General features: G+C 31.5%; 13 protein-coding genes across 13 annotated transcripts; 8 read left to right on the top strand and 5 right to left on the bottom strand. All coding sequences in view use genetic code 12, as the record gives it.

The window, feature by feature from the left end:
• Positions 1–120: 120 nt before the first annotated feature.
• Positions 121–750, top strand: EST3 (telomerase subunit; the record flags this gene model as incomplete). The annotated part of the gene is made up of 1 exon (XM_064906665.1): positions 121–750. One exon carries the CDS (start codon positions 121–123, stop codon positions 748–750), a length of 630 nt encoding a protein of 209 aa, XP_064759533.1.
• A 127-nt stretch (positions 751–877) lies between these two features.
• On the top strand, positions 878–1,654 carry DFJ63DRAFT_316023 (uncharacterized protein; the record flags this gene model as incomplete). Its single annotated transcript, XM_064906664.1, has 1 exon — positions 878–1,654. The coding sequence occupies one exon, from the start codon at positions 878–880 to the stop codon at positions 1,652–1,654; it is 777 nt and encodes a 258-aa protein (XP_064759532.1).
• A 64-nt stretch (positions 1,655–1,718) lies between these two features.
• Positions 1,719–2,837, bottom strand: DFJ63DRAFT_316022 (mitochondrial 54S ribosomal protein uL2m; the record flags this gene model as incomplete). The annotated part of the gene is made up of 1 exon (XM_064906663.1): positions 1,719–2,837. One exon carries the CDS (start codon positions 2,835–2,837, stop codon positions 1,719–1,721), a length of 1,119 nt encoding a protein of 372 aa, XP_064759531.1.
• Positions 2,838–3,192: 355 nt separating this feature from the next.
• ATP5 (F1F0 ATP synthase subunit 5) lies at positions 3,193–3,810 on the top strand (the record flags this gene model as incomplete). Its single annotated transcript, XM_064905359.1, has 1 exon — positions 3,193–3,810. The coding sequence occupies one exon, from the start codon at positions 3,193–3,195 to the stop codon at positions 3,808–3,810; it is 618 nt and encodes a 205-aa protein (XP_064759530.1).
• A 548-nt stretch (positions 3,811–4,358) lies between these two features.
• On the top strand, positions 4,359–5,810 carry DFJ63DRAFT_324024 (uncharacterized protein; the record flags this gene model as incomplete). Its single annotated transcript, XM_064907579.1, has 1 exon — positions 4,359–5,810. The coding sequence occupies one exon, from the start codon at positions 4,359–4,361 to the stop codon at positions 5,808–5,810; it is 1,452 nt and encodes a 483-aa protein (XP_064759529.1).
• A 145-nt stretch (positions 5,811–5,955) lies between these two features.
• On the bottom strand, positions 5,956–6,777 carry DOT5 (thioredoxin peroxidase; the record flags this gene model as incomplete). Its single annotated transcript, XM_064906662.1, has 1 exon — positions 5,956–6,777. One exon carries the CDS (start codon positions 6,775–6,777, stop codon positions 5,956–5,958), a length of 822 nt encoding a protein of 273 aa, XP_064759528.1.
• A 1,326-nt stretch (positions 6,778–8,103) lies between these two features.
• ESA1 (NuA4 histone acetyltransferase complex catalytic subunit) lies at positions 8,104–9,660 on the top strand (the record flags this gene model as incomplete). Its single annotated transcript, XM_064906661.1, has 1 exon — positions 8,104–9,660. One exon carries the CDS (start codon positions 8,104–8,106, stop codon positions 9,658–9,660), a length of 1,557 nt encoding a protein of 518 aa, XP_064759527.1.
• A 122-nt stretch (positions 9,661–9,782) lies between these two features.
• On the bottom strand, positions 9,783–10,819 carry DFJ63DRAFT_321377 (mRNA splicing protein; the record flags this gene model as incomplete). The annotated part of the gene is made up of 1 exon (XM_064907325.1): positions 9,783–10,819. Exon 1 carries the CDS (start codon positions 10,551–10,553, stop codon positions 9,786–9,788), a length of 768 nt encoding a protein of 255 aa, XP_064759526.1. The 5' UTR covers positions 10,554–10,819.
• A 328-nt stretch (positions 10,820–11,147) lies between these two features.
• On the top strand, positions 11,148–12,305 carry DFJ63DRAFT_316016 (uncharacterized protein; the record flags this gene model as incomplete). The annotated part of the gene is made up of 1 exon (XM_064906660.1): positions 11,148–12,305. The coding sequence occupies one exon, from the start codon at positions 11,148–11,150 to the stop codon at positions 12,303–12,305; it is 1,158 nt and encodes a 385-aa protein (XP_064759525.1).
• A 172-nt stretch (positions 12,306–12,477) lies between these two features.
• On the top strand, positions 12,478–13,080 carry DFJ63DRAFT_324021 (NEDD8-conjugating protein; the record flags this gene model as incomplete). The annotated part of the gene is made up of 1 exon (XM_064907578.1): positions 12,478–13,080. One exon carries the CDS (start codon positions 12,478–12,480, stop codon positions 13,078–13,080), a length of 603 nt encoding a protein of 200 aa, XP_064759524.1.
• Positions 13,081–13,143: 63 nt separating this feature from the next.
• Positions 13,144–14,907, bottom strand: DFJ63DRAFT_262254 (uncharacterized protein). Its single transcript, XM_064904557.1, has one exon. It carries the CDS (start codon positions 14,773–14,775, stop codon positions 13,207–13,209), a length of 1,569 nt encoding a protein of 522 aa, XP_064759523.1. The 5' UTR covers positions 14,776–14,907; the 3' UTR covers positions 13,144–13,206.
• Positions 14,908–16,025, bottom strand: IST1 (Ist1p). Its single transcript, XM_064904558.1, has one exon. The coding sequence runs from the start codon at positions 15,847–15,849 to the stop codon at positions 15,040–15,042; it is 810 nt and encodes a 269-aa protein (XP_064759522.1). The 5' UTR covers positions 15,850–16,025; the 3' UTR covers positions 14,908–15,039.
• Positions 16,026–16,201: 176 nt separating this feature from the next.
• DFJ63DRAFT_316012 (uncharacterized protein) lies at positions 16,202–16,621 on the top strand (the record flags this gene model as incomplete). The annotated part of the gene is made up of 1 exon (XM_064906659.1): positions 16,202–16,621. The coding sequence occupies one exon, from the start codon at positions 16,202–16,204 to the stop codon at positions 16,619–16,621; it is 420 nt and encodes a 139-aa protein (XP_064759521.1).
• Between the last annotated feature and the right edge of the window lie 619 nt (positions 16,622–17,240).

Below are 17,240 nucleotides of genomic sequence, written 5' to 3'. Positions count from 1 at the left end.
TAAAATACTTGTAAATAGATATTATATATTTGGACAATTCTCAATATATATAAAAATCGCGTAAAGTGAAAAATATAAATATAACGATTTCTTTGCAACTTGTTTTCGAGTTATTATCGAATGTATAGACCATCAAGAGATAGTTATCCCTTGAAGTTTCAACAGAGTTGGTTAAAGGATACCATTCTATCATTAATTAGAGATGAGTTTAGTTATACCCAACCGATAATAGCTAAAAATATCATTAGTTCAGGTAAAAACAAAAAGAACTTGAAAGTGACACCCATATTAAGAATTTCCAGTTTTATTAAAACCACTACACCCAATAATGATTTAACTGCTGTTTTAACTGATTCTAGTCATAAAATATTGGTCAGATTCCCCTTCCATCCTACCATTGTTGAGTTTGAAACGTTGTATAATCAAAGAATTACGTATAATACAGTGCACACTTTGATTCAAATTAAACAAGCTAATTTATTATTCGTTAATCGAGTTCAATTGAAAGGTGATTATAATATGAGTCATACGAATAGTTTAGGAGTGGTGATTTTAGAAATCACCGATCTCAGATTATTTCAACAAGATCAAATTGAATTTGCTCCTATAATTGATAACTCATTGAAATTTATTTATGATGATGATGACTATATCAAGATATGTACTGGTCCGGCATTAGGTGATCGATATGTTATTACTGATCCTGATGAATATGATGATGTTGTGTCACATGATGAAGATCTGATATAACATTAATTGAGGGGGTGTGTTATCTTTCGATTTAGGGGAAAATTGGTGGGACATCACAATGGTGATGTATAACCGTTTTTACGTTGTTGAAATGTGAGGTACATATTACTGATAACAAACATGAAAAATGCTAACCCATGTTTTTATCCTAGGTGGTAAGATGAAAGTCAGTGAAAGACTAACCCGTTTCTTAAGTAGTGGAGAGTTACCCACCCCTGATACTAGTCCCACTTCATCGCCTATTAAAAATACAATACTTCCAAAGCAAGTTAAAGATAAAGGAACGATCAGTAACACAATTGTATCAGATATATCAGGTCCATCTGAAACAGTTTTCTTACCCCAATCAAATTATAAGAGTTATTTATTAGGTATTGTTCAAAAGTATGATGATTCGAGTGCTCAAGCCAATGCTTTAGAATTACATCAACAACATGTAATATTACTCAAAACGTTATATGATGCATTAAGATCGAAATTAGAAGATTATGAACTTGATTTAGTTAAATATGAGGAGTCATTAAATAAACAAGAACAGTTCCTTCTTTCCAAAACAGACTTTTTGGATAATTATAAAGTTGCCTTACAATTGAAAGAGAAATCATTAATCAGTAAATTAAAACAAATGGAACAGAAAGATATGGAGTTGATTCATATAGATAAATCCATTGAAGATGGTCTTAAACATGTTGATGTGAAATTCTTGGCCATTTATAATGATATTGTTAAACCTTGTCAAATACATTTAAACCAAATGAAGGATAGAATAGATTCTAATGATGGTGATTCTTGGATTAATAATAATAGACGGGTTATAAAGAGTAGATTTCCAATTGAATACGCACAATACGTTACCTTAATCAATCAAATAGATGATATATCAGATAATATTACTAAATTATAAGGATAATAATATACATATATTAATTAATGCAAAATATTTACAAGTAGATTTAAAGATGAAAGAATTAATCTCTTCTATCTTTAACCTTATTTTTATTAACATGTTTATGAGTTCTAGTTTTAGCAAATTTCTTTATACCCCACATTGATTGAGATACTTTATTAGACTTTGATTTACCTCTACCACCACCATGAGGATGATCATGAGCATTCATAGCTACCCCTCTAACCATTGGTCTTATACCTCTATGACGACTTCTACCTGCTTTACCCCAAGATATAGATTGATGTTCTTTATTTGATACTACTCCTAAAGTAGCACAACAATTAATATTAACATAACGATGTTCACCTGAACTTAATTTTATAATGACTCTATCTTGTTCAGGATGCTTGGATAATAAACGAGCAAAAGTACCAGCTGATCTTACTAATTTACCTTTTCCACCTGGTTGTAAACCAATATTATGAATGATGGAACCTACTGGTAACATATTTAATGGTAAACAATTACCTCTTTGAATGATTCTTGATGATAATAAAGCATCATCGATTTCACCATTATTAGTTTCTTCCATTTCTTTGATGAAATCTTTTGGAATACCAGCACGGAATGATTCAACTGAATCACCTTCTCTTAAACCGGCAGATGCTAATATATAAGATAAATCCCCAGTAACACTATGTTTAATTAATGCAATATGGCCCGATCTATTTGGATCATATTCAATTCTTAATACAGTTTGTTTTCCAGGTGATAATCTATAACTATCAACTAATCTGACTCTACGTCTATGAGCTCCACCTTTCCCTCTTACTGTGATTTTCCCGGTATTATTTCTCCCTGAAGTTTGTTTTTTAGGAACAGTTAATTCTTTAATTGGTTTCCCTTTATGTAAATGAGTATGAACTGGTTTTTTGAAATGAGTTGAACCAGGAAGTAATTCACCTCTGGCGTAAGATTTGATTTCAACGGCAGTTTTGGCCAATTTTCTTTGTCTTCTATAAATAGCATCTTGTTCTTCTAATTCAGTTAAAGCATTTAAATTAACTTGAACTTCTTTAACTTTAGGTATAGAAGTAGTACTCTGATAACGAAGGAATAAATTGGAAACAAGTGGAGTAGTCTTCGTTAGAAGTCTTACTCGACTGACCAAGTATCCACTCCCTCTATACGGAAACATTGTACTGTACTAAACTAATTCAAACAAATCAATCAATTTTCAACCTATCTGTCTTCCTTTAACTTTTCACTCGTTAGACTGAAAAATTGTATGGTGCTCCTCCTAAGAAAAAAAAAAAAAATTGTTGATCTCAAAGACTGACAATTACGCGCACTTACATAGTTAAGCCATAGCAGTAATTATGAGTACTAACATTGTCAATTTTTAACCAATAAAAATTGTTTTACTCACAGTTAAACCGATCACAGTGAGGAAAAAAAAGAATCACAACGAAATATGAAAATTCATCAAATTACAATACCAAAGTTAAACCTTGAATCTTCAATCAACTCATTACAACAATATCGCTAAGATGATGGCTTCTCGTGCTTTTACCCGTTCATTGGCCACTGCCACCAAGTCTGTCAAACCTCCAATTCAATTGTATGGTCTTGATGGTACTTATGCCAATGCTTTATATTCAGCTTCAGTTCAAGATTCATCAGTGGAAACTTCATTCCAATCTTTATCAAAGATCAATACCTTAATTGAAACTGATCCTAAAGTCAAGGATTACTTAACCAATCCAGCCTTAAGTAAACTCGATAGAGCTGAAGTTATCAAGATTGTTTCATCCAATTTAAAATTAGATGAAACTACAACTAATTTCTTAACTGTTTTATCTCAAAATAATAGATTAGCCAATTTTAAATCAATTTATGAAAAATTCGCTTTATTAAATGATGCTCATAATGGTGTTGTTGAAGCTAAAGTTACTTCTGCTAAACCATTAGATTCTAAAATTTTAAAAAGATTACAAACTGCCATTCAAAAATCAGAATTCATTGGTGAAGGTAAAACTTTAAAATTATCTAATCCAATCAATCCAGAAATCTTAGGTGGATTAGTAGTTGAAGTTGGTGATAAAACTGTTGATTTATCAATCCAAGCTAAAGTTGCCAAATTAAACCAAAGTTTAAAAGAAGCCTTATAAGTTAATCAATCATCAAATCAATACTTACCATCAATCATTATCATGCATTAAGAGATGAAGAGAGATTAACTACATCAATTCCTTTATTCTCCATTGAAATGAAATCCAACTAAAGTCACACCCCACCTCCCCCTTAACGACAATAATTCATCTTATCATACGAAATTATATCGAATAATCATCGTCAAAATATGAATGTTTATTCTTCTTATTCTTTTCTTCCCTCCATACATATTATTTTATATTTAAACAAAAACGAAAAATATATAAAACCATTAGAGTTAATATACTGTAATTGTAGTTATTTCTAATGTTTATTTTGGAAGTTGTATGTAGATCTTTCTTTCTTACTTATCACTCCTCCTCTTCTTCCAACATCTGATGGTTTTTAGCGTTGTTGTATTTTTCTGATAGATAGGAGAGAAAAAAATGACATACTATATATAAAATTCGATATCTTCAACAAATTTAAAATTAATTCACTTATCATCAATTGTCAATTCAATTATCCTCGACTCATCATCATGGATTGGAAAGATACTATCAGAATGATAGCAGCATTCGCTACCATCTTAACTGTGATATTGAATGCGTTTGTATATTATTATCCTGATATCTTAAACTCCACTGATCAATGTAATTGGCATAAATTTGAAGATAATAATGGTATATCAAAACGATTATTAAGTCACCATGAAATCTTAAACATCGTGTTACCAGAATGGTTATCAGATAAATTATTATTAAACTTACCTCATATTCAAGATTTAACTGAAAAGCATACGGAATCAGCTTTTGACAATCTTGATCATGTTAAAGATCTTCATTTCTTAATGTTTGGTGATCCTCAAATCAATGGGAATTGGAAACTGACTCCTTATATCAAAAGATTAGATAATTATGGTAATGATTTCTATTTAGGTCATATTTATTCAACTATGCAAAATCGTTTAAAACCAAGTCATGTGGCAGTAATGGGAGATTTATTCTCATCCCAATGGATTCTTGATTCCGAATTTTATAATAGAACCAATCGATTTGTGGAAAGATTATTCACTCGTCCATTGGAATATAAACAAAATGTAGTGGATACTTTCAAGAAACATGAGGATTATGATTGGAAACATTGGTTAGATGAAGAAGTTAAAATGGATCCAATTGATAGATTTAATTCGAGAGTTTATAGTGATGTTTATGATTGGTTTAATCTTACTTCCAAAGCTCCTAATTTCAAAAATCCATTGTTTGTAAATTTAACTGGTAATCATGATATTGGTTATAGTGGTGATGCTACTTGGCAACATATGGCTCGTTTCCATCATTTATTTGGTCAAAATAATTATGTTATCAATTATAATAAAGGTAAACCAGAAGAATGGAGATTGGTTATATTAGATTCATTAACTTTAGAAGGTCCAGCTTTACAAGAAGAATTTGTTAATTATACATGGTCATTTTTAGAAAATTTAAAAACTTTAGAAAATCCAAACTTTAAAGGTTCAACTATTTTATTAACTCATATTCCATTTTATAAACGTGAAGGTTTGTGTAGAGATGGTCCTGATCATAGATATTATGAAAATTATGAAAAGGAACCTTATAAGAATGGGAAATTGAGATCTCAAAATCATTTATCTTATGAAGTTAGTCAAAAAGTTTTAAATATTGTTTTCCCAAATGCTGATAAAGAAGGTATTATCTTAACTGGTCATGATCATGAAGGTTGTGATGATTATTATAATTCAATCAATGGAGAATGGGTAGCATCTAAGGAAAAGATTAATACTGAATCTCAACCAATTAGAGAAGTAGTAGTAAGATCAATGATGGGAGATTTTGATGGTCAAACTGGGATTTTAACCGGTCATTATAATTATGATGCAAAATTTTGGCAATTTGAATTCTCATATTGTTCATTCACAATTCAACATTGGTGGTGGGCAAGTAAAATAAGTCTTGGAGTTACTGTATTTTTAACTTCTTCCCTTTGGTTCTTATGATTGTAACAAAGTTTACTTTCTTTGATTTTTATGTTATCTTTCATTTTATTTTAGTTTATTTTAATATAGCGTTTTGTACATAGAAAAAGATATAAAAAAAAGAGGTTCAATTTGAATATAAAAAGAGCATTATCCGTTTTTTGTTTTAATCTGTAGTTCCATTAGTTGGTTCTTCAACTTTTGGTTCTTCAACTTTTGGTTCTTCGACTTTTGGTTCCTCAGCGTTTGGTTCCTCAGCTTTTGGTTCTTCGACAATTGGTTCGTCAATCACTGGTTCTTCAACTTTTTCATCTTCAACTTTCAAATCTTCAACTTTCTTTATTTCTTCTTCGTCTTCATCATCTTCATCTTCCTCTTCTTTTGGTTCATCGCCACCTTGTTTAATGAATTTTTCAATTTCGGCTTTAGCACCATCTATACTAGCTTCAGGAGATATTTGAATTCTTTTAACCTTTAAAACACCATCAACAAAGATCCAATGAGATCTTTTAATCCCAGTAGGATATTTCTTTGCTCCTAAAATTCCAATTAATTCCTTGGATGGATCCGATAATAAAGAATATTCCAATTTTTGCTTAACCACAAAATTCTTTTGAGATTTAGGTAAATCAGCACTTAAACCAAATACAGTAACATTATTACTCTTTAAGAATTCATAATTTCTTTGAAATCCACATGCTTGTCTTGTACAACCTGGAGTTGAAGCTTTTGGATAAGCAAATATAACGATATATTTAGCTTTATTAGCAGCTTCAACTAAATTAACTTCATTATTATCTTCATCAAATAAAGTGATATCAGGGATTTTATCATCAACTTCTAATTCTTTAACTTTAGATCCACCATTACCACCATTAGTATTGATACTGGTTTGTTTATTCTTTTTCTTGGGTGGTTCTTCTTCGAAAGCTGGGGGAGGAACAGCTGGTTTAGCAGCAACTCTAGCGGAACGACGTAATTCAGGCATATTTATATACTAATACTCTCTTTCTTTCTTTCACAAACTCAATTAATCGATTGATTATGGTCAATTGATATACAATTAGAGAATAAAACTTTGAAATCTACTTAAAATTAAATTATAAACCCAAATTAATAATTTTTCAGAATTTATTAGTTATTTGGGAAACGAAATTCTTCCCCTAAATTTGAATTTTACCGTACACTCACCTAACCCACCCACAGTTTTTTTTTCGGCGTACAATTAAATTATTTCTCCCTAAATTTTAGTGTGCGGAACTTAGTAGTTCCACCATTGACATAATGATCAGAGTCACACCAATTAAAATAGATACAGCGTGGAGACTAAACAAGCAGACGAAAATATAAGGTAGTGTATGTAAGTAAGTAAGTAAGTAGGTAATACAATGTGTATAATGATGAGTGGGGTGGGGTGGGTGGATGGGCTAATTAAAGGCGGAATATCAGGTTTAAAAGGAGCAAAAACTTCCTTGCCTCAATAAACAAGAAATTACGTTAGGGAGAAAATGGCATAACTTTTTCTTTTTTTTTTGGTTTGGCTAGGGAGAGCAGGAGCGAGGGAAAGCAAGGCAGGTTAGGGGGAAAGCAATGACTGGCGTGGCGTGGGTTGGTTAATTCTGTATATTGTTTTATGTGGGGGAGAGTTAAATTTTAACACACACTATAAATATATATTGACGGTGGAGTATTTCATTCCACAACTTTAAAATAATATATGGTCTTAAACTCCACTCTACCATTTTCATTTATGTTAAGGTACCACATGTCATTGGTAGAAGATAGAAACTAAGTCTTGTATATAACTAATTATGAACGGTATTCCTTGTTAGGGGTCCGTAATATTTATTGCGTACTGTATTGTCATGCGTTTATCGGTGACAGATAAATTTCAACTGTATTAATAAAACCTTATAGATATCACACTACAAATGATGGTAATAGTAGTTAATCTTTAAGACTGGTTAGTTGAAGTTAGCTTTATAATTTTTTCACTTCTTTGAGTACTTTCATGTAAATCATGCTTAAATTGCTAAATGAAGTCTGATATGTAAACATACTAATCTCTACCAACAGCTAATGATATCAATATAGCAATATATTCTACAACTGCAACATTACACTTCAAATCAATCATACTTGTTGATACTTCTACTAAGTATACAAATTTCTTTTAAAGATTATCACGTGATCGACGGAATTTTTTTTTTTAATTTTTTCTACTTTGTGTTGATATGACTGACTGTCAGTAGAAAGATCCAGTTAATCAACTTATCCATATCATAGGAAGGGTAATCAATCAAATAGAATCACAATGTCGGTTGATTCAGAGAAAGAGAAGACACCTTCTTCACCTCTGGCCACTACTCCGATAAGGATCACTGATCAAGACGATAATCAAAATGATGGCGATGATGGTCCAAAGTTCACAGAACATGAAATAATAATAGGATGTAAAGTCTATGTATCTAAAGATGAGGAGTTCAGATTGGCGGAAATCTTACAACAACATGTGAAAAAGGGTAAAACGGTATTCTATGTTCATTATCAAGAGTTTAACAAACGTTTAGATGAATGGATTAGTACTGATAGAATCGATTTTAATCGTGCTTTAATCTTTCCTGAAGTTAAAACTGAAAAGAAAGATCCTAAGAAGGATAATAAACTGAAAAAGAAAACTGCCAAACAACCACAGAAATCTAAAAATGATAAACTGACCCCTATGCTGCAACAAAAATCAGAAACTGGTACTCCTCAACCATATGAAAGTGAAAATGGTGAAACTCCAGCTACTGGAAATGAAGATGAAATGGATTTAGATAATTTAAATGTTCAAGGTTTGAAAAGACCTGGTGATGAAGTTTCAAGAGAAGATGAAATTAAAAAATTAAGAACAAGTGGTTCTATGACTCAAAATCATTCCGAAGTTTCAAGAGTTAGAAATTTATCAAATATAATCTTAGGAGAACATATAATAGAGCCTTGGTATTTCTCATCTTATCCTATTGAATTAACTGAAGAAGATGAAATTTATATTTGTGATTTTACTTTATCATATTTTGGTTCAAGAAAACAATTTGAAAGATTTAGATCAAAATGTTCAATGAAACATCCTCCTGGTAATGAAATTTATAGAGATTCAAAAGTTAGTTTCTGGGAAATTGATGGTAGAAAACAAAGAACTTGGTGTAGAAATCTTTGTTTACTTTCAAAATTATTTTTGGATCATAAAACTTTATATTATGATGTTGATCCATTTTTATTCTATGTTATGACGTTTAAATCTGATCAAGGTCATCATGTGGTGGGATATTTCTCTAAGGAAAAGGAAAATGCTGAAGGTTATAATGTGGCTTGTATATTGACCTTACCTTGTTATCAAAAGAAAGGGTACGGGAAATTATTAATTCAATTTTCATATATGTTATCAAATATCGAACATAAAGTAGGATCACCTGAAAAACCATTATCTGATTTAGGATTATTATCATATAGAGCTTATTGGACAGATTCATTAGTAAAATTATTAGTGGAAAGAAATAGTCCATCACTTTATAAAAAGAATAATCCTCAAGCTATAGAAGATGATGTAAGTCCTGCTCCAACTGGTAATACAAGTGAAATTACAATTGAAGAAATTTCAGCCATAACTTGTATGACAACTACTGATATTTTACATACTTTAACCACATTACAAATTTTAAGATATTATAAAGGTCAACATATCATAGTCATAACCGATCAAATCATGCTTATGTATGATAAATTGATTAAAAAGATAAAGGATAAAAAGAAACATGAGTTAGATCCTCAAAAACTTAATTGGACTCCACCTCTTTTCACAGCCAGTCAATTACGTTTTGGTTGGTAAACCATCTATTGTATATTAGAAGAGAAACGAAGTCACGTCATCAACAACAGCATTAATTGTAGTTTTATAAAATGGATATATGCTTATATATATTTAATGTACACTAATAATTTACATAATATTACTTATTTTACTTTTTCACCCCAAACTTTAATACTTTTATCTCCTTCACATGTAATTAGTCTTAATCCCAGCATATCAAATGTTGAAGCATATATAGCAGATTCATTAGAGCCGGTAACAGGAGCTGTACTATCACTTTGAAGTAAATTCCCTTCGATATAATCATAAAATTCAACTTTTCCATCATCATAACCGGCAAATAAAACATTGGTGGCAGGATTAATACTCAATGTGTTAATAATTTTACCATCATCAGGATTTCCGAATTCATTTAATAATTGACCACCTGGTAATAACCATTGCTTAAGGTTACCATTGGTATCACCTGAACACATGGTCATTTCTTGAGGATGAAGAACCATCAGTCGTATACTTTTGGTATGTTGTGTTATTGTTAATGCTGTTGATTGTTTTCTAAGATCCCATAATCTAATAGTACCATCCATTGAACTTGTTATGACTTGTGGGTCGCTAGTTTGTGCCACCACTGAACTTATATCACTTCTATGTCCTGTTAATACCATTATATCAGATCGAGATCTTAAATCCCATACTCTAACCACAGCATCCTTACCTCCTGTGAATAATAAATCAAGTTCAGGATGTAATGCCATTGAATAAATACCTCCCACATGACCATGATAATCACGAATCTGAGCTCCAGAAGGAGAGTTGGATCGTTCTAAATCCCAACATCGTACAGTTTTATCTTCAGAACCAGAAAATAGATAAGGATATTTTGAAGAGATAGCCATTGCCCTCACAGCCATTATATGACCTGTTAAAGTTGCTTTGATTTTCAGACTGGCTAAATCCCATATCTTAATGGTTGAATCTGAAGAACCAGTAGCGAACCATTTATTTGTAACTGGATCAACTTCAACAGATCGCACCCATCCTTGGTGAGCTCCTACCAACACTCTTAACAATCCCCAATTAGATGAGGTTGATTGCTTTGGATCTGAAATATTTTCATTTGAACCTAGGATATGATTGATTTCGTTATTATTCACTTCTTCATCTTGTGGTTGTTCTTCCTCTTCATCATCATCATCATCTTCATCCATATCCTCATCATCATCTTCGTTATGATTTACATTCTTAAAAGTGAAATCAATTTTTGCATTGGTATACATAGCTTCACTTAAAGGATCAGCTGGTGGTATGAGCAGTTCTTCATCTTCTCCTTCTAGGTCTATTAGATCTCTATAAGTAGGCATTGTTGTCCACTTGTCACAATATTAAGAGTATCCTCTTCTGAAAATAAATTTGTAGATGCTAAAAATTAAGTTTCGCGATAAATAAATTTCTGTATTTGTGGGATGAAGAGTTGCTTCATATGAATGTGTTTGATTTAATATGCAATGGTAGTATTAAGTCAACGACTATATGATATTATAACTGACAGTAAATTGAAATGGAAAACAATTCAATTCATTGCTCCTAATGAAGTTCCAAATCCGTTCATAACCTATGAGGAAAATGATACTATTGAAATAGGTGTGACCAAAAAGAATTATTTAAAGCTATTTAAAGAAGCACATCATTATTGGCATCATAAGATAATTGATGTATCTAATGACTATCTAAATGTGATTCAAACCGGCTCAGATGAAGAGATTTGGAATCTCTATCTTTGTACAATTGGGTATATGATAACTACAAACGAAAATCATACAATTATAAGGTTACATGAATTATTAGTGTTTGAAATATATGATGATCAAGGGGAAGAATTTATCGACAAGGAATTGGATCTCATCACTGCATTCTTGACTAGTAGATTAAGAAGAATTAATAAGAGTTCGTCACTTTGGTTTTGGATTAAGAAATTAACTGTCCTTACATTATTCAATCCTTTATTAAATCATCAAAAAGATGTCAAATCTATAGGAAGCATGTTAATTGATCGGGCATTTCGAAGTTCTCAACTACATTTTGCAAACTATTATGCCTCAAACTACCTCAGATGGTTCATTAGTGTTCTCGGCTATATTCAATATAGTGAACAGAGTTCATTGGTCAAAGAAACTGCACAACAACTTTTGCAACATCTACAAAAGGGCTTACAGGATTTGTGTAGAAGCAATTTGAGAGATGTTGCTCTATGGAACCTTTTCGAATACTATTTAATAACCAAATATAATCCCCATCACAATGTCACCTTCTCGCTAAATGAATATAATAGAATTGCAGATCAACTTAGTGATTATGTGGAACCGTTAGATATTATGGAAACAGATAACATTTCAGTTGATAAAGAAAGCAATACAAAGTATATAATTGACGAGATAAGTTGGCTTTTGAAAGTCAAATGCTTAATTGAAACTCCGTATACGACATTGTTAAGACCACTTATTCAGCTTGAACTTCATGATGAATTAAGACTCGTACGAGATATGATAGGTACTAAGTGTGTTGAAGAACAGGAACTACTTAATGATTTTGACGATAAAGACACCGAGTTGTTTAAACAGAAATCAGAATTTGTTCATACGCTATCATCTGTCTTAATTAAGTAGTTAATTATATATATCAATGTAAATATAGTTATAGTTACCGTGATACCCATTAATGAAAATACAAAAATTTGTGGTAATGAGAAATCGCACTAAAAATAGATAATGATTTATAATTGTTAAACTAAATTTCACAATACACCTTTATTGAAGATTATCATCCTGTTACTTTATTATGTTAAAGTTAAGGGAGCAGCAAAGGAAGAAACAAGAGCAGGCAGCTGCTGCTGCTGCTGCCGCAAAAGCCAACGCTGGCGAATCAAATGGCACTAATGGTGAATCATCACCATCTTCAAGAGTCAGCAGTGCTCAAGCATTATTACAAAAGCATTTAACAGAATTAGAATTACCAAAGAGTACCAATATAGAATTTCCTGATCCTAAGGATTTCTTTAATTTCAAATTAGTCATAAGTCCTGCTGGTGGTTATTATTCCAAGGGAAGTTTCACTTTCACAGTTGAAGTTACTCAAAATTTTCCATTTGAACCTCCAAAAGTAAAATGTAATAATAAAATCTATCATCCAAATATAGACTTGGAAGGTAATGTATGTTTAAATATCTTAAGAGAGGAATGGCGTCCAGTATTGAGTATCAACTCGGTGGTTATGGGGTTAAATCATTTATTTTTGGAACCTAATCCAAATGATCCATTAAATAAGCAAGCGGCTAATACATTTGTTAAGGATATAGATCAATTCAAGAGAAACGTGTCAATATCAATGTCAGGAGGGTATGTTGATCGGGTATACTTTGATGATGTCCGTTTTCGTCGCTAATAAGTGATTATTTGCATTATTATTATATATAGTTATATATATAATCTGAATATATTCATAACACATTATAAACAATTACACAAAATCTAGTTAATCAATATCTGGGATTTGTAGTTAATCATTTGATCAATTCCATAGGTTAACAGTACTATCAGTACCTCCACTGATGAATAAGCATTTCATATTTACTTCAATTTGTTTTAATAATTCAATTTGAAACTCTTCCTCGTTTTTAAAATTAGGAAATTCTGACTTGTTTAACGTATACTTTGCAAAATCAATCGTATTAATAAACCCTTCATGTCCTTGTAAAGTCTTGATACATTTAATTTTCCCCTCTATGTTTAGATTATTTAAATCCCACACTCTTATAGTCTTATCTTCACTACCGCTAAAAATAAATTTCCCATTGGGATGAACTGCAAGTGTCTTAACCCATGCCACATGTCCAGGTATGGTTGCAATTTCCCAACCCATTCCTCCGTTATATTTCGTTGGAGTTACGGTTTTCCCTTCATCTGATATGGTTGGTGGCGGTATGAGAAATAATTTTATCAAATTATCTCTTCCACCCGATATACAATATTTAAACCCCAATGTTTCGGTGTACACTGGATTGGATAGTATATCTTGAGGAATATTAGGATATTCAGATGCATGGTTTTTTAAATATTTATCAAGGATGAAATTTGAAGTTATAGGAAGAAACTTAACTGTTTCAATAACATGTGTATGCCCAATTAACATACTTAAGCCTGTACCAGTAGTAGCATGTGTTAGTCTTATAGATTGATCATTGGAACAAGTTATCACGAAATCACCTAACCCTACATCATTCGATTCTTTTATATTCAGCAACAGAATAGTGGAGTTAATACTTGCAACATCAATATCTCTTACCCAATCACTATGACCCACAATACTCTTTAAACAATTACCATCTATCAAGTTCCATACTTTTAAAGTATTATCACGGGAAACTGAATAAAGTATTACTGGATTAGTAGGAGAAAATACAATGGAAGAAACGGTATGTTCATGACCGGTAAGGGTCCTAATATGTCTATAATTTGATCCATTCCATATTTTGATTGATAAATCTGCTGAACATGAAGCAAGAGCATAATATTTAGAATCTGAAGCCGCTGATGATGAAGATGAGAAATCCACTGGTTCAGAAGACCACGCAAGTTTATTTACTCCTCTTGCGTGAGCTTGTATTATCTTATCTGGAATAGATATATTATCATTAACTATTTTCCATATTATTATTGATCCATCTGAAATTCCGGAAAATATAATGGGCAATATAGGGTGTAACTTGACGGATAGTATGAGTTGACCTGGTTCGGTTTGGAAGTTATTACCACTACTTACAGGGAGCCAATTGATTCTATCTCTTCGTATTATACCATTTGTAGTTGATGAATTTTGTTGTTGGGCATCTACTATAGTTCGAAGACTAGTGACTTCATTTTCTAGATCCATTATCTTCTTCTGTAATCGTATTACGGTAGACCATTTCTTTTCTAAATAGTTCGCTACTATTTGATCAGTTTCTTCAACATGGAGTATATTTGATAAATCTTTTAGTATAGGTTTTTGATTGTCATCCAAGGTATTAGTCAAATATTGTATTATAGCCTTATTCAATTCTTCTTGCAGTCTCTCGGTAAGTATCCGAGATGTCGTCATGGTAATGACACTGTATATGTTCTGGAATCCAGCTGGGGGCAGTTGCAATGTTTTGAAACAAGTTTGATCTTAAATGTAAATATCACAAATCGAAAATCAAAACATTGCAAATTTTTAAAGATCTACATCCACGCATCAATACTTAAGACAACCATTTCAAATTTAAATGCAATAGATATTGATAAAAGTATACAAATATAGAAGAATTAAAGTATCTAGTTAATAGAAGATGCTATTACCCTATAGAGAAACATGAACATAAAGTTATTTACCACTTTTTAAAGCGGCAAAACGAGCTCTTAATGAATCAAATTCATCTTGTTGAGCTTTAGCCTTTGATACTGGTTTGGCAGTAGCTGCTGGAGCTTCATCAGTTGTTTCAGCAATTGGATCAGCCAATACTTTCTGACCACCACTTGGACTATCGTCATCGTCATCATTATCATTGTTTTCATCATTTGCTTTTTCATCATTTGGATCTACTTTTTCATCAAAATCTACTTCACCGAAGTATTCTTTCAATCCTGAGTATGGAGCTTCATATGCCTTAGCTATTTCACATAAGTATAAGTTAACGAGTTCTTGTGATGGTGGATCTATTTGACATCTTTTCACTATCTTTTCAGGGACATGATTTTCTGAATTTTCAATGGCAATTTTCCCAAATTCAATACCATATTTATGAATTAAAATGTCTCGGATTGAAGTCAATTCTTTTAATTCTGTCTGTGGAGCTGCATAGATTACAGATTGAACTGCTTCGATTAATCCTGAATCACAAGTGGTTCTAGCTGGATCTAAAATGATTGAAATACGAGCTAATAATAACTCACAATATAATTCTATAAATTCCAATAATTCAATATAAATATCATCACGGATAATGTTTTCCACTCGAATAGTAGCACTTGATTCCTTTCCTTGATTTAATAAATCAGCCAATTGTCGTCTTTGTTGTTTGGTTAATGCTGCTTTCTTTTCTTGTAAGAACTTCAGTTTACTTATCGCCATTTTAATGGCTGTCTTTAATCTCACGGGATTAAGATGAGGTGGTGGTGGCTTTGGAGATCCCATAGTTTATTTTCAATGTTCTATAAATGTATATGATATGCAACCTGTCTATGACTTATCAGTACCAAAGAAATGAAAATATAGACTTTATCTATGTAGTTTGGTTCTGCTTAAATCTCGATTTAGAACACACTGAATAATCATTTAAAAAAAGGAGATTTTATCGGCACGTGACTCAGTAATAAAGTTTTTATAAGGCTTCAAATGACTTCAAATGACTTCAACAAATGTAAATCTTAAATTAAGAATATCAGATATCAATATATATCATCTTAGTTGTATTGTTTACTATAATAGAATCAATTAGATTTCTACAATTTGACAGTATAAATAACACATCAAGTTAAAGAGTTCAATGGTAGCTCCTATAAACAGTGAGAAACAGTCGGATTTCAGTGTTACACCCCCAAAGCCGTTTGTGGGAACTTATATTGTTTTGGTGGTATTAGTAGCACATTCAGTGATAGGATATAGAAAATATGGAGTTGGTAGTATTGGTATTGGGATGTTGTATGCGATGTTTACATTGTCCTATATTATAGACCAATGGCCTTATATTAGTGATAAATGGGATAATGCATCAGTTGCTTCGTTAGGAAATGTACGATTAGTAGTAAATCAAAACTTGTTGTTATGGATAGTTGGAACCATATCTGCTACAACATATGCTTTTGATATTCAAGTGTTACAACAAGATGACATTCAAAAGAGTAGAGTCGCCATAGCCGTCGCCCTTCTGATTATTCCAATTGCCATTATCAATCAACGAAGATAACAATGTAACTATTAAAATCGTTCAAATAAAGTCTTTTCATCTTAATATGAACACTACAGGTTATACTCCATATTAGATATTATTAAATCAGCTGTTCATGATTTGTAAACTTACAAGTTATTATTATGTTAAGTATTATCATTAAGTATGTACTATATAATCGGCCCCCACAAAATGAGCCGTGTGCCGATAAAAGAAGGAGTGCCCCTTTCAATTTCAAATTATAAAATGATATTAAGTATATCTACGCCCATAGTAAATGTAATAAATAATGAATTCTATACATATATATATTCATAATTCTAGTATTTGCTGTATCAGACTATAGGGTTCCACAGTTTGCTGTGCCATTATTTATTAATCACATAAATAAGTGCAATGGAAGCTCCATTAAATGAAAAGAGTGGAGAGAATGAGCCGGTTATCAGCATTATATCCCCTAGGTTGAATATCGCAATTATCTGGCAATTCGTGATTTTAATAGTTCATTCATTGATTCCATATAACAAATATACATCTGTTTTTACCGTTGGTTTAAGTTTTATGAATTTCATAATGGCATGTGCTTTCGAGCAGTGGTACTATCTTAATAAATCAGAAACTTCATTGGTAAACATGA

Source organism: Scheffersomyces coipomensis (assembly GCF_036884675.1).
Source record: "Scheffersomyces coipomensis strain NRRL Y-17651 chromosome Unknown DFJ63scaffold_9, whole genome shotgun sequence".
NCBI classification, from domain to species: Eukaryota; Fungi; Ascomycota; class Pichiomycetes; order Serinales; family Debaryomycetaceae; genus Scheffersomyces; species Scheffersomyces coipomensis.
Note: the sequence above shows the minus strand (reverse complement) of the source record. Positions and strands in the feature narration are given on the sequence as shown.